The sequence below is a fragment of the Cibotium barometz genome, chromosome 41 (genome assembly GCF_041138505.1).
Source record: "Cibotium barometz isolate CiBa-2024 chromosome 41, ASM4113850v1, whole genome shotgun sequence".
Lineage (NCBI taxonomy): Eukaryota > Viridiplantae > Streptophyta > Polypodiopsida > Cyatheales > Cibotiaceae > Cibotium > Cibotium barometz.
This window is the reverse complement of record NC_141086.1, coordinates 16314587-16329912: the sequence shown is the minus strand read 5'-3', so window position 1 is coordinate 16329912 and position 15326 is coordinate 16314587. Positions and strand designations below refer to the sequence as shown.

At 39.1% G+C, this 15326-nt stretch overlaps 1 protein-coding gene across 1 annotated transcript; it reads left to right on the top strand.

Annotated features, from left to right (window-relative positions):
• Positions 1 to 11882: 11882 nt before the first annotated feature.
• LOC147614714 (vacuolar protein sorting-associated protein 60.1-like) lies at positions 11883 to 15095 on the top strand. Its single transcript, XM_086779749.1, has 6 exons — positions 11883 to 12061; positions 13575 to 13726; positions 13840 to 13933; positions 14042 to 14134; positions 14302 to 14381; positions 14781 to 15095. Exons 1-4 carry the CDS (start codon positions 11984 to 11986, stop codon positions 14087 to 14089), a joined length of 372 nt encoding a protein of 123 aa, XP_086635875.1. The 5' UTR covers positions 11883 to 11983; the 3' UTR covers positions 14090 to 14134; positions 14302 to 14381; positions 14781 to 15095.
• Positions 15096 to 15326: the final 231 nt, after the last annotated feature.

The following is a 15326-nucleotide window of genomic DNA, read 5'->3' as shown; positions in this document are numbered from 1 at the left end:
TGAAAATGTAGTAAAATTTCAAGACGATCTTACACAAGCAAAGCAAAAAATGTAGGCACCTGCAAAGAAGGCCAAAGAAGCTAAAAGAAAGTATGCGAGGAAGGCTAATAAAGAAGCTGAAAGAAATATGTAGAAAGTATGCGGGGAAGGTCAGCAAAGAAACTAAAAGAAAGAAGCTGAAAGAAATATGTAGAAAGTATGCGAGGAAGGCCAAGAAAGAAGTTGAAAGGAAGTATGCGGGGAAGGTCAGCAAAGAAACTAAAAGAAAGTATACGAGGAAGGGCAACAAAGAAGCCGAAAGCAAGTATACGAAAATCCAAGAGGCAAGGACTACAAGAGAGGTGACCATCACCAATGGATAAAGTCTAAAGAGTATGGCATTATTCAACTACAACAACAACAACTTGCTCAACAAACTTAGCCACAACCCACAACGAGAGACCATAGACTAATTGGACAAACTCATTGAAAGGGTGTCTCCACACAAGCTACTCTGCCACTAACTCCAAGGGCCCCTCCACAAACTTTCTTGTTGTATTTTGCTACACTAACCCTCTCTATGTTTCAATTGAACATTGACATTGTCAAGGACCTAACCCCTTATGACATGGTCAATAAAACCCAAAATATAGATAGGTTTGTTGACCCTACCATTGTTATGTCTATTCTTCACGCTAACCTCTACACATCTCACCCTTCGGCTATTTATAATTTTGCTTTCCATCCAATAGTCATAAACTTCTGATCTTGATGTAGAGTGTTACAAAATTGCACCATTTTAGATGATAGAGAAGATTTTCTTGCATTCAGTGTGCATGCTATCTTAGATGTCATATATGCTAGTCTAGAGTGGTTCTAAACATATGGGTGGTTAGAGACTTATGATACATTTTTATACCTCAAAAATCATGAAAGTTTTCAATACTCCCCACATAGCACTATTAAATTATACTAGTATATTTATAAACATCGTGTTGGGAGACAAAGACCCCAAGCATATTAAATTGCACAATGCGTATGAAATCAAATTGCACAAAGCATAGAGAATATAGTATATATAATACTCAAGAATTGGTCCAATTTAGCCCCACACATGAGTGACTCCCATGCTTCCTCATGCTGTATTTTAATTGATTATTCTCAAATATAACTTTTGGGGCTTAAAATAGCTCTCAATACTAAAATAGCTTGCTTTCCTTTACATGCAAGGCTTTCTCTCAAAATTGGGTGATAACCTTTAACCAAAATAATATTTACAACCTTTGCATCAAAATTTAAATGTCTACAAAAGACCTTTCACACGCTCTATGAAAATAACTATTTGATGCAAATAAATAATATAGACTCCACCCAAAATAGAGTAAATGAAGGGTGATAGGTCTGTCTAAACTTCCTTTTGCTGTTGACTTGTAGACTATTGTTGCATTTATTGTGCTTGTCAAGCTTCAAATACTAATGCTTTCTAAAAACTTTGAAATGGCCTAAAACTTTGAAATGACTTGCATAAGTCTTGCATTGGGTAAATCATAACACGTGTCCCATAAGAATTGTACTTGCATCATATGTTTGCAGGTTAGGGAGCCCTATGGTGTATGGGGGGACACATTGGCTCACACCAGTGGACTGGGTTCAATTCCAAAAGGGCCATACTTGTAAACATAATTGTTAGCAAGCTAAGTTTCTAAATTACTGCACTTAAAATTGTTAAGCTTGCATACTTTTGCATCAATTATTCGTCAACATGCTCTCTAGATAACACTAATGCCTAGATCTATAATAGAACATCATAATGTACATTTTTTAAATGAAAAATGTACTAAAATGCTATATTCCAGAATGTATGCTTTCAAACAGTATCTTCTTAACACTTTTCTTGCTGCTTTTACTTGCAATACATCAAGTTTTATACTAATCTATATAGATCTGTACCAATCCAATAGATTTGTAGTATTTGTCCAACTTCTTTGCAAGAAAGTGACAAGATTAGAAGGATTTTGATCAAGAATCACTTACTATTGATGTTCTACATCAAGATTTGATTTGAGCACAATAAACTTTGCATAATCTAATCTATTTTGCATTGTAGATCTACAAACAGCATAGTACTCTGCATTATAATCTTCAATTGTACACTAATCTTGAAACATATCTTCACTATTCTTTAACATAATCTATAAATTGCTCTATTCTGCACTGTAGATCTACAACAGAATAGTACTCTGCACTATAATCTTCAATTCTACACTGATCTTGAAATAGATCTTCACTTTTCTTCAATTGTGCACTTAAATCTTTAACTCTACACTTGAAATTGCACAGCAATGTATTCTATAATTGTATTTTGAAAACTTTCTTGAAACTCCATCAAGATTCTACACAACAACCTTCTTCTTGCAATATTTCTTCAACAAGAACTCAAAGATTTGGTAATCTAGGGTTTTAACCTTGAAGAAATAAGGGCTCTAAGGATTAATCTTTGAAAAAGTGTGCTCCCTAAGCAAGATAATGCAAGAAATCACTCAATAGTGGTTGCTAAAATTTTTGTAAACCCTAATTTCAAAAATCAAGAAAAATTCAAGAAATCAAGATCAACAAGATCACGAACTTCAAGAAATCAAGCAATAAAGTGGATTAGGGTTCGGAAATTAATGTGATTAATAAAAATTCAAAATGATTAACAAAAAAATCATTTCTAATCTTCTTAAATTAAGAAATTAGCAAATCTAAAAATTGTATAAAAATTAATTTTAAAAATGATTAGCACTAATTATGATCAAGAAAATATATTTTAAAAAAATAGATTAACAGTAATTCGAAAATGATTAATCTCCTAATCAAAGCATCAAGATCTAAGACAAAGATCTGATACCAATGAAAGAAAGTAACATCTAGATTAGCTTGAGATTGGCCTAATTAGATTGGATTAAGAAAATCTTAAGAGATTAACACTAAGAACAATGAAAAGTAAAGTGTAATGATAGTCCAAAGATATCAAAGGTCATCAAAAGGTATATCAAGGTACAATAGTCCTATAGCACATGCCTTTTATAGTCCCAAGGTCCATGTGCCATAATCTCACGTGTAAATGATCCTAAGCCCATGTGACTAGGGCCATTCCATGTGCATGTGCATCCTAAAAATACTTTGTTACAAGAAAACACATCCTAGTACTCATTACATGGAATGCACACAAGGGTGGACTACCACCATGGATCCTTGAGCTATAAGCTTCAAGTGGAGGTTATATATCAAAGATATCAAAAATGTAAATTTATCCCATAAATAACTTATATAATCACTTACTCCTAGGAATATTCACATATGGGCTGCCCATAAACCCAAGTCCTATGTCCCAAATTATGTGCCGAGGCCCTCATCCCACATATACATGTGCAATATATCCTAGCACATAATTTCCTACATTACAAGCCATCCCCTCCTACAATGATTTGGTCATGCAAAAAGCCAAAATTGGTTTCATCCTCAAAACCTATATGATGGATCCACGGACATCTTCTCGAGTGTAAGGCTTCTTGCACAAGGTCATGAAGCCTCAAATCAGCCCATAGAGTAATGCATCTCTAGAAGAGCTCAAATATCCATGAATGGTATCCAAAATTGCATGGCCATAATTCTCTCACTCAGTCTCAAATGCATGTCCCATGTATGCACATACTTCTTAGAAATCTTCTAAACTATGGGCATCCAAATCCACCAACCACATGAGGTCTTCAAAACTATGAATCCAAGAATTTCTAACAAGTAAACACTTCATACTTACCTCCCAAATTCACCATATGATTCTTCTACAAAATCCTCGTAGTTTCTTTTAGCATGAGTGGGTTTACCAAGGAACCTCGCATGGATCACATAGCCTCCGGGATCAAATGGAAATTGGGCATCACCATCATTAAAAAAATAGCTATCCATGTATCGTCCTAGTTCAAATGGATACCTTCTACGTGCACCTTCTACGTGCACAGTGCTCCCATAAACTAAATGTGTAACCACTTGAATCAATTACATATGCAAGTAGATCCATGCTTACATCCTCCTCCATCACAATGCCGCCCAGGTCACCCAAGTCAAAGGGAAAACTGAAAAGCCCATTGTACGACCATAGTAAGGATCGTCTCATCAACATCCACAATGTCATTCACAATGTCACGAGCATCCATATTAACCACATCAATGATATGATCCACGTAATGCTCAACATCAATGATATGATCCACATAATGCTCAACATCAAGACCACTATCGTGATGATCCCCATATACATAAGCACCATCCAATACTTCATAATCATCATGTACATAAGCATCATCTAATGCTTCATGATCATCATCTAATGCTTCATGATCATCATGTAACATAAGCATCATCCAATGCAAATCCATGAATGTAGGCATTCTCATAGATGTTTCACAAGAACCACGTGAAAATCCAATAAGGATCGCATCAAGGCAAGTAACTCCATATCATGCAAAGATGAAAGCTCCTTACAAAAACTATCCAACTCATCATCACTCACATTCTTGCCTTGTATGTTATGTAACGAAGAGAATCTCTCTCGATTATCCAACTCATCATCACTCACATTCTTGCCTTGTATGTTATGTTAGAGAGAGAGAATCTCTCTCTCTCTCTCTCTCTCTCTCTCTCGATTATCCTTCACCAAACGGAAGAAACAAGATCAATATTATGAGGCAGTCGAGAGAGAGAGAGAGAGAGAGAGAGAGAGAGAGAGAGAGAGACTCTCTCTCTTGAGAGAGAGAGAGAGAGAGAGAGAGAGAGAGAGAGAGTCTTAGAGAGAGAGAGAGAGAGAGAGAGAGAGAGAGAGAGTCTCAGAGAGAGAGAGAGAGAGAGAGAGAGAGACTCGAGAGAGAGACTCAGAGAGAGAGAGAGAGAGAGAGAGAGAGAGAGAGAGAGAGAGAGAGAGAGAGTCTCAGAGAGAGAGAGAGAGAGCTCTCTCTCTCTCTCTCTCAAGAGAGAGAGAGAGACTCTCTCTCTCAAGAGAGAGAGAGACTCTCTCTCTCTCTCTCTCTCTGAGACTCTCTCTCCTCTCTCTCTCTCTCTCTCTCTCTGAGACTCTCTCTCTCTCTCTCTCTCTCTCTCTGAGACTCTCTCTTTCTCTCTCTCTCTGAGACTCTCTCTCTCTCTCTCTCTGAGACTCTTCTCTCTCTCTCTCTCTGAGACTCTCTCTCTCTCTCTCTCTGAGACTCTCTCTCTCTCTCTGAGACTCTCTCTTCTCTCTCTCTCTCTCTCTCTGAGACTCTCTCCTCTCTCTCTGAGACTCTCTCTCTCTCTGAGACTCTCTCTCTCTCTCTCTCTGAGACTCTCTCTCTCTCTCTCTCTCTGAGACTCTCTCTCTGAGACTCTCTCTCTCTAGTCTCTCTCTCTGAGACTCTCTCTCTCTCTCTGAGACTCTCTCTCTCTCTCTCTCTCTCTGAGACTCAGAGAGAGAGAGAGAGAGAGAGTCTCAGAGAGAGAGAGAGAGTCTCAGAGAGAGAGAGAGAGAGAGAGAGAGTCTCAGAGAGAGAGAGAGAGAGAGAGAGAGAGAGAGAGTCTCAGAGAGAGAGAGAGTCTCAGAGAGAGAGAGAGAGTCTCAGAGAGAGAGAGAGAGAGAGAGAGTCTCAGAGAGAGAGAGAGAGAGAGAGAGAGAGAGAGAGAGAGAGAGAGAGAGAGACTCTCTCTCTCTCTCTCTCTCTCTCTCAAAATTGCCCTTCACCAAACGGAAGAAACAAGATCAATATTATGAGGCATAAACCCTATAGAGCTTCCGCCCATGGAGCCTAGTATTCATGAGTGAATCCTTAAGTGCAAGAAAGGGATTGCACTCAATAGGGATGGATTACTGAAAGAAAGTAACATCTAGATTAGATTGAGATTAGCCTAATTAGATTGGATTAAGAAAATCTTGAGAGATTAACACTAAGAACAATGAAAAGTAAAGTGTAATGATAGTCCAAATATATCAAAGGTCATCAAAAGGTATATCAAGGTACAATAGTCCTATAGCACATGCCTTTTATAGTCCCAAGGCCCATGTGCCCTAATCTCACATGTAAATGATCCTAAGCCCATGTGACTAGGCCCATCCCATGTGCATGTGCATCCTAAACATACTTTGTTACAAACCATCCCCTCCTAACATGATTTCGTCCTCGAAATCTAAGGGTGGTCGTACATGAAAAGACACATACAAGAGGCTATATACAAAAGCCAAAAATTAAACATATAGTCTGTATACATATCCAAATGTGGAAATGAAGATCAGGGTGACATAAATGGTGTAGAGGCCTCCCGGATCAAATGGAAAACCAAAGAGTCGCACGATCAAGGACATAAATCTCGTGCCACCCGAGTTGAAAGGGTAGGTCGTATCTTCCCTCGCCACGAAACCACCTGGGTCAAACGTGAAGTGATGCTACCCCACCATCAAATGGTGATCTCCAACGATGCTTGGATTGAATGGAAAGGTCAGTGGAGTATCATTAACAATCAATCAATAGAAATTAAGCTAATTCAAGATTAAAATTACAAAGTTGGGTTCATTTAAATCTTGAGGAATCATAATTTAAATACTAAGCCTCTTATAATCTCTCTCATTGCATTAATCTTTGTATTTGCACTCCTTATCTAATTTTTCACCACATTAGCACGTAGTTTGCATATAATCCATTGCATTAAGCATTGGGAAGTTCATTAGAGAAGGATTACATATCCTTGGGCAAATGAAGCACCTTAAAAAGCAAAGCATGGATGCACAAAGCACAATTCTAAGCATGCTCAAAGCACAAGTGTATGAGATGACCACAACACATAGCATGGCATCCACACTTAATGCATCAAAGGCACATAAAGAAATCAAGAACAAAGAATGAAAGCACTAAGCAGAAGCATCAAATGGAATTAGAGATAAAGTCTACACCAAAGGCATAATGAAGAAGACAATGCCAAAATGTGGACACAAAGCCAAGTAAGGACAAGCAATCAAAGAGCCAAGAGTCAAGCCAAAGAGCAAAGACCAAGAGCCAAAAAGCATCCAACAATGCAAAGAAGGACAAGACATCAACATAAGGCATGAAAGAGCAGCAAGAGTATTGATATTTTAGTTAAAAGATGAGTTTCCATGATAATTGAGAAAAGATGGATTTGAATTTGTGTTTTCAATCAGAGAAGAAGGAAAAGAAACAGCCTAAAGTGTTAAAGATGTATCAGGTATAATCATGGCCTCGCTGGCTCCCCTTTTTTTTTTTCAAAGGAGAGTCTTCTATTAACTCGCTGGCTCTTTTGGAAATAAAGTGGATAGCAACATGCGTACCTTTCTTTTGGGAATGGTTTTTTTTTCTCTTTCAAAAAAGAGACTTCTAAGTAATTAAATGGTAAAAGAGGAATTTTTGATAAATTTATTTTATGCAAAAAGAGGAATTCCCATGATATTTGAGATGAGTAGGCAAATCTATGTGTTTGTAAGCATGCTTTACCACCTAAGAGTAGCTAGAGAGCACCTAGGGAAAGTGATGCAAATGTAAACACTCCTATCACCTGAGAGTAGCTAATCAAGCACCCAAACTATTCGATACCGACGATATTGGGTAAACTCAATAGCCATGAAGAGATAGGATTCAGAGCTATTAAGCCTAGGCTTTTCCTCGACAATTGAGCCAAATATGTTCATTAATAAGATACTACCTTAGCATATTTTGAAACAAGTGTCGTTTGGTACTTCACCGTAGAGTCACAAATGTAGCTTCCCTTATGGGTGCGCTAGCTTGTCGTTCATATCCTCTCCTTTTCATCACACCAAGGAGACTCCATGGCTATGGGAGTAAAGGTTGAGCTATGTTTGGATAGATGGAGGCAAGAAGAGGATAGCCTTCGTGGTGGTTCTCTCTCACAAGAAAGGGATAGAGGAGAAGCTAAAGCAAGGGAGAAACCTACACTTAAAATCTTATCTAAGTAAGCAAACCGTCAAGCTATACAAAGGTTCATGAGAATACAAGCAAGCAAGTAATGTACAAAATGACATATATAAATGACTAAACATTAGACTAGGCCAAATAAAAGTCCATGGTGGCCACTAGTTCTAGCCTTAAGCAAGTTTGTATATGAAGTTTGTGACTTCCTTGATTAAGCATAGGGTAAGGCCACTTCATGAAGTACAGTGTCATCTTACAAAGAATAAGCTTTCGTTATTTGCCAGTGAGATGGCAAACCACCTTATAGTAGGATGCACATGCGAAACCATGTTAACTGGTGAAGTGGTTAACATTGCCACATAAGTTGCTACCTAGCTAGCCAAATTAATTTTTGACCTTGCTATATGCCTATCGTTGATTTTTAAAAGATACTAAAAAACCTTTGCATCATGTAAAGACTAGGGGAGTACATTCATGAAAAGTGACTCTCCCTTTAGGGGCACATGGATGATGTGATGTCCCTCCCTCCCCCACTCCTCTCTCTCTCTCTCTCTCTCTCTCTCTCTCTCTCTCTCTCTCTCACCCTAGTTGATAAAAATGGTTACTACTTAAACGTTTACATTGGCCATGCTTTGATTTTTATACATAGCTATCATCTCCCTTTGATTTTTGCAAAGGCACATAAACAAACTCATGAAGCTCTCATTGTGTAAAGAGTAGGGAAGTACACTCATGATGAATGTCCCTCTTTGAAGGAGCATTCACACAATTCTCTCTCTCTCTCTCTCTCTCTCTCTCTCTCTCTCTCTATATATATATATATATATATCTCCCTTTTCTGTCTCCTAGTGGGCTCTCACATAAGAACCTGACCATATTCATGAAGAACGTTTGTGCACATGGCTTGGTTTATTCAGCAAGTTATATGGGACCTTGCCATTACCTCCTTTTTGTAAATGCTTGGCCATAATTAAATTTTAATATTATCTCCTTTTTGTAAAGACACGGAAATAAACCTTTTTATGCATCGTGTAAGAGTAAAGGAGTATGTTCATAATAGTGGCTTGGCCATAATCAAATTTTACTATTACTTCCTTTTTACAAAGACACAGGAAAAAACTTTTTTATGACAAGTTCTCATCATGTAAGAGTAAGCGAGTATGTTCATAATAATAAGTGGTTTTCCCTTTTAGGAACACATGTGTGATGCTCTCTCTCTCTCTCTCTCTCTCTCTCTCTCTACTCATTTATAGGGTTAGTTTGAATAAGCCAACATAGTTTGATAAGTAGCCTAATGCATTTTTTGAAAACATTCCAAATAGTTTATGGCTTAAGTTATAACATTGACCTCACTTGATTTTTACCCACGTCTATTACCTCTCTTGATTTTTGTAAAGACACGCATCTCGCATCTCAATATGCAAAGAATAGTGTAGTATATTCATGATGAATATCTCTCTTTGTAGGAGCATGCATATGATATAATCTCTCTCTCTCTCTCTCTCTCTCTCTCTCTCTCCATACATGCACATGGGTGCACACACATATGATGGGTTCCCATAGAAAAGCTGAATGTTGCTAAGTGATCACTACTTTTGGGAAGGAAGAACCAATCAACACAAAACTTTACTTTAAGAAGAGGCACCCAATGTATCCCACTTTTTCACGAGGGTGTTTTGATGTTCATATAGGATGCCTTGTCAAAATATAAATTTTCAAACATTGTTGATAATGTATGCTCATGCCATGGGAAGCAAGGAAGAGACAAGTGTCGTAAGTGAGGGGACTTAAGGAATGAACGTGTAAACTCATCCTTAACTCTTCACTTATTAACTTACATGGCCAAGGAAGAGTAGGATGTGTATATGCAACTAGCCTTATTGATGACAAGTGCCATAAGCGAGGGGCCCATTGGGGATGCCTTTACGGGAGGAATGTGTAAACTCATCCTTAACTCTTTGCTTATTGACTTATATGGCCAATGAATGTTATGTAACTTAAGCATGCAACATAATAAATGTCTTGGAAATTTTCTAAGTTTATGTTTTTTTTTTGGGAAAAAATGTTTGTGAATCTATTATTGGAGTGGATGTCTAAGTTTATGTTTTCTTGGAAAAAATGCTTTTGTGAATCTATTATTGGAGTGCACATCTAAGTTCCAAAATTCTAATGAGTTTTTTACCATTAATTTTATTGGTCATAGGACCAAATATGCAGGACATAGGGGACTTGGTGGGATTGGCATACTCAAAGCACTCTTGGTCAAGTGCATCCAAGGACTTATTTGTTATTTTTGTAAATTCTTTTATTATTATGCTTTTTGGTAAGAGTTGAAACTCATGTATTCAATGGAATTAATTGCATATTTTTGTCTTCTTTTGCTATTCAAAATGATTGCAAGTCACGTTGTTTAAGTATAGTTAGTTTACATTGTAGCTTGGACTTAGATAGGCACATATACCTAGGGGGAGCCTTTCACATGCATGCTTTTAGAAAAGGTAATAAAAAAGTATTAGGCCCAATATTTTTTCTAGATCTAAAAAAAAAGAAAGTGCTTTAAATGAGGTGAAAAAGAAATGCTTACAAAAATGCACGAGCCCACCTCTTGAGTGTAGGGCCAATGGTACCTATACCTAGGGGGAAAGCATGCCTTAGACCTTAGAGAAGGCTAGAAAAAGGTTTAAGGCCCGAGGTCCCTCCCTCCCCTCCTACCCCCACCCCCAATTTTGTACAATTTTTTTTTTGGAAAGTGCTTGGAATAAGCTGAAAAAGATGAGTTTAGTAATCTAATTATTGAATATTAGTGCTTGGAATGAACTGAAAAAGATGAGTTTAGTAATCTAATTATTGAATATTAGTGCTTGGAATGAACTGAAAAAGATGAGTTCAGTAATCTAATTATTAAATATTAGAGAATATTAGTGGAGGAGACTAAGGTAAACTCTTTTAAATAACACCAACATCTAGCGCCATTTTTTTAAAATAGCAATATCTTTCCTAAGAAACACCAACCAAAATAGAGAAAAATTGTTTTAAACACACTCTTTCTCTCTCTGTCTCGACACACATAGAGGAGATCTCTCTTTGTCTCTGTCTCTGTCTCTTTCTCTTAAACAATTAGAAGCAAATCTCTCTTTGTCTTTGTCTTTGTCTGTCTGTTTGTCTGCCTGTCTGTCTGTCTATCTCTCTTTCTTGTACTCATCCTCCTGCTCTTGGAGATCATTGTTTTAATACCAAATTTAGATCTATAGGATTTTTTTGGGGGGGATTTTTTGCTAGCTTGTCCAAGTTATTCTTTTTGAATCATATAGGTTTTGCTAGAGCTACAATTTTCTGTAGGATAAAGAGTCATATGTAACAATTATGTTATAGAGGGGTGGGGCAGATAGTGTCAGTGCTGGAATTTAAAGCCTTCAGAGGGCAGAAAAGCCCTCCAAGCCTTCTGGAGAAGGCCTCTTCTAAGATTGGGTAGGAGGTAGAAGGCCATCAATCCGAATTCTTTTAAAATAGGCATATTTATGTGAATTTGAAGGCTAGCGAAGGTCGAAGTAAAATTTGGCCTTCTGATTGGAGGTTGGGGTCGGTCTTCTGAGCGTGTTCAAGCATTTGAGCGTGGTTATGCGGGCGTGAGTTCGATCCCTCCACCCGGGCACCACGCACGCGTGTATACTGATACAGAAAGGAACCCTCTCCCTTGCACTCTCCGAGGGGTGTTTCTCTCCAAGGAAAAAAGGTATGTGTGAATAAATTGCAATGTATTTTCTGATGTGTAAAAAAGTTTTGCAAGTCTCAAGAGAAAATGTATAAAATGCAAATTTCAAGAATACAAAGATTGGACACCGTACGGCTCAGTCAATTGCGTTCAATTCACTAAAATTGATGAGCAGCCGCCGCCAGCACCCATTTTCCAAAATCCTCAAAATCTGTCTGTTTTTCTCTCTCTCCGCGCAGTCTCTCTCTCTCTCTCTCTCTCTCTCTCTCTCCAGATTCATTCATCGCCATCGCCGTCTGCTTGGCCCTCTCTTTCAACAGACACAGAAGCGTAAGCACAAGAGATCATGCGGAGCATCCTGGGCGGCCATAAGCACAACAAGAAGCCCCCCTCCGCCACCGCGATTGAGCAAGCAGCAGAACGAGTAAGCCTATCCATTTGTGTGTGTGTGTGTGTGTGTGTGTGTGTATAGCTTGTGAAGGTATATTCTTCTAAGTTTCTGTGTTCTTGCTTCTTCTTGTTGCTGGATATGGTGTACAACTTGTCGAGGAAGCTTTGCTATGTCCTCTTCTTGCTTCTATATGTGGTGTAAAACTTGTCGAGGAAGGTTGGCTGTGTGTATGTGTGTGTAACAAGAACAACTTGTTGTGAAGGTATGTTCTCGTGTTCTTGCTTCTTCTTGTTGCTGGATATGGTGTAAAAAACTTGTCGAGGAAGCTTCGCTATGTCCTCTTCTTGCCGGATATGGTGTTAAGATTGTGTATTTCTTTCTTCTTGGAAGACGGCGACACAATTTCTTGTTAGGTTTCTTTTGCATCTTGACACCCCCATAGCAGTCTGCGGGAACACATTCTTTCTGGAATCCCAGAAAAGCAGTAACTTCTCACAGAGAACCCTGATTTCATCTACAGGCATGACTTTACTGTCAAGAAACCCTTGCAGTGTCTCTTTGCCGCCTTGTCCATGTTGATAGTTGTGGTAATGTACATGGGGAGGCCATGGCTGATCTTTGATGTCATGGTTGTTCGCGAATACAGCCCTCCAACTTGCTGAGTACAATCCCCTTATTTTGCTCCTGCGATTGATGTGCCGTGTTTCAAAGCATCGTTTAATGTACCTTGGTCAAGCTTTTCCTGTGCCATTTTTGGCACAGTTAGGAGTTAGGGTTTCTCTCTAGAACTTCGCCATTAGCAATTACGATTGGCATGTCATAAGACAAAGTCAGCAAGGTTTTCTTGTGCAATAATATATTTTTTCGATTTGCACGGTCTGGATAACTGGGCTGTGGGAAATGCCCATTGTCATGTGTTCCAAGAGTGGTTTCCCGGAAGCTGGCCTGTGCCTGGACGATGACGACAGCTTTGAATGGCTCAGTTGCTTGCTTACCCAAAAAGGGCTCCCAGCTGCCTTTGGTTGCCCTTCCTCGAAAATGGGATTGCATGGTCAACAGGAAGGGAGAATGACATGTTGACATGGCAACAGCGAGCAGAGCCTTGTGATATAAACATTTGCAATGGAAGGGTATATGTAATGGAAGGGTATATGTAAACATTTGACATCAAGGAAACCTTGTGATATTCTAGAAGAGAGGAGCCCCCCCAGTGCACAATTCATAACTTTATGAACCCACCTGAAGTTATTCAACTCCTCAGAGGCTGCATTTAACAACTTGGTGGAAATCAAACTTAGCACCATTGATAAACGGCAACACAGCATGCGAAGCGCCATCCACATCCTGTGGCATGATACATGCTCAATCAACTTGAGTACCATGCAAATTCTGTGGCATGACATGCAAGCCATCTAATATCTCACTATCTACATTCTGCTGCATCGCATGTGCCCCGTGTGAAGACACCCATCATTATAGACATTCAACAAAGACCTGCCGCAATGACACAGCCCTTTTGAATTGGCATTTTTCTTCTTGTTTGCAGGTTAGCCGGCGAGGTGATGTCATCGAGAAGAAGATCAAGAAGCTTGATGCAGAGCTCTTGAGTTTTGGTGAGCAGATCAGGAAGACAAGGCCAGGCCCTTCACAAGATGCCCTCAAAGCACATGCCCTTCTCATACTGAAGCAGAAGAGAAGGTATGTCTGGCTATGGCTTGCGATACTTGTAGGAGTGTCCTGTTGTTGAATCCGCAGTTTTGGTTCTTTTTGGTGCCTGGATTTTGGCACTGAAATGCATCCTTTTAATGTAGGTATGAAGGTCAGAAGTGCATGCTAGATAATCAGAGGTCCAAGCTTGAGCGTGTTTCTTCTGCAGCTGAGGGTTTGAAGAAGGGTCAAAAAACAGTAAGAACAATCAAGTTAACCCTAATTTTTCACGACAGTTTGATGTTCTTGGTGTATTCACTTTCTCATCAATCTGAGTTTGAAATCTTGCCTGCTTCTTCCGTTCAGGTGCTTGAGCGCCTCTTGTCTTTGGTGTCGTGGAACTTTTGCACATAGCAGCTACACATGCAAAGACAACCCAAAACGGAGTTCGTTTTTGATGTGAGCAACTTGAGAGGGTCGTTATTCACATCAATGAGTGGTTCCCTTGTGAAGGATTTGAAAAGATACTTATTTTCCTGATGTAGAACTTTTGGGAAAAAAACTGTGATCCTGTAGCACAATGCTGCATTTACAAACTCTAATCACTTGGCTATCGTTATCCACAGGAATGTAGGCTGGCTAAAGACTGGAAATTTGACAGATGAAAGGCATCCCAGATCTGGGCTTCACATGCAAAACAGACTGGGTACTTTTAAACTCTATCCACTCCAGAGTTCTTTCACGCATTGTTAAATATCTGTCTTATTCTTGTGTACCATGCAATCACATGGAAATTGCACTGTGATACATTGGATATTGATATGTATGCTCTTCACTCTATCGGGTATGCTGCATACTATTCCACACATGCATTGGTGCATGCTATGTACGATCAGCCACTGTCCATGTAATGAAGATTTTTCTTGGTCAATGCTGTGTGGCCTGCTGTCTGAAGTAGGATGCGATAGGACCTCACACTTTCACTAATGTACAACTCTACATTTGCAGATGACTGATAATTCACTGGTCACATGGATTCGTGTACTTAATTTTGATTTTAAAGTGTACTTAATTTTTATTATTATCTTGTTCTCATGGTTTGCAGATGAGTTTGGAGTCAAAAGTTGCATCAAAGAAAGGTTATTACTTGGTTAATTTCCTGTTAAACATTGCAAAGATGATTGCTGCTTAGCTAACAAAGTCCAAGTGAGCAGTACTCCGCACTGATGAGAATCATGGGGTTCATACACAATGATTCAAAGACTTTAGTTCATTTGGCATTCAGATACATTCTGGCCGAATCGATGGCATGTCGGTGGGGTCAAGTTGTTGTAAAGCTTACTAGCACTCCCAGTTTTGAATATGCAGCCATGTCTATGCAGGGACTAAAGATTTACTTGTTAAAGGTACTAGTATTGCACCCGCGCACGCACGCACGCACACACATGTTAAAGGTACTAGTATTGCACCCGTGCACGCACGCACGCACGCACACATGCACATGACCCTCTCCCTCTCTCTGTCACGTACACTCTCAAATGTTGAAACTCTCTCTCTCTCTCTCTCTCTCACATGCACACATATACACACCTGCTCTCTCTCTCTCTCTCTCTCTCTCTCTCACGCACACACACACACACATGCACACTCC

Bases quoted from the DNA above. Each gene is read 5' to 3' on its own strand.
- LOC147614714 (XM_086779749.1), top strand. From the start codon at position 11,984: ATGCGGAGCATCCTGGGCGGCCATAAGCACAACAAGAAGCCCCCCTCC. The intron at 13,727-13,839 runs GTATGTCTGGCT...CTTTTAATGTAG, and splicing joins ATACTGAAGCAGAAGAGAAG to GTATGAAGGTCAGAAGTGCA. The intron at 13,934-14,041 runs GTAAGAACAATC...TCTTCCGTTCAG, and splicing joins TGAAGAAGGGTCAAAAAACA to GTGCTTGAGCGCCTCTTGTC.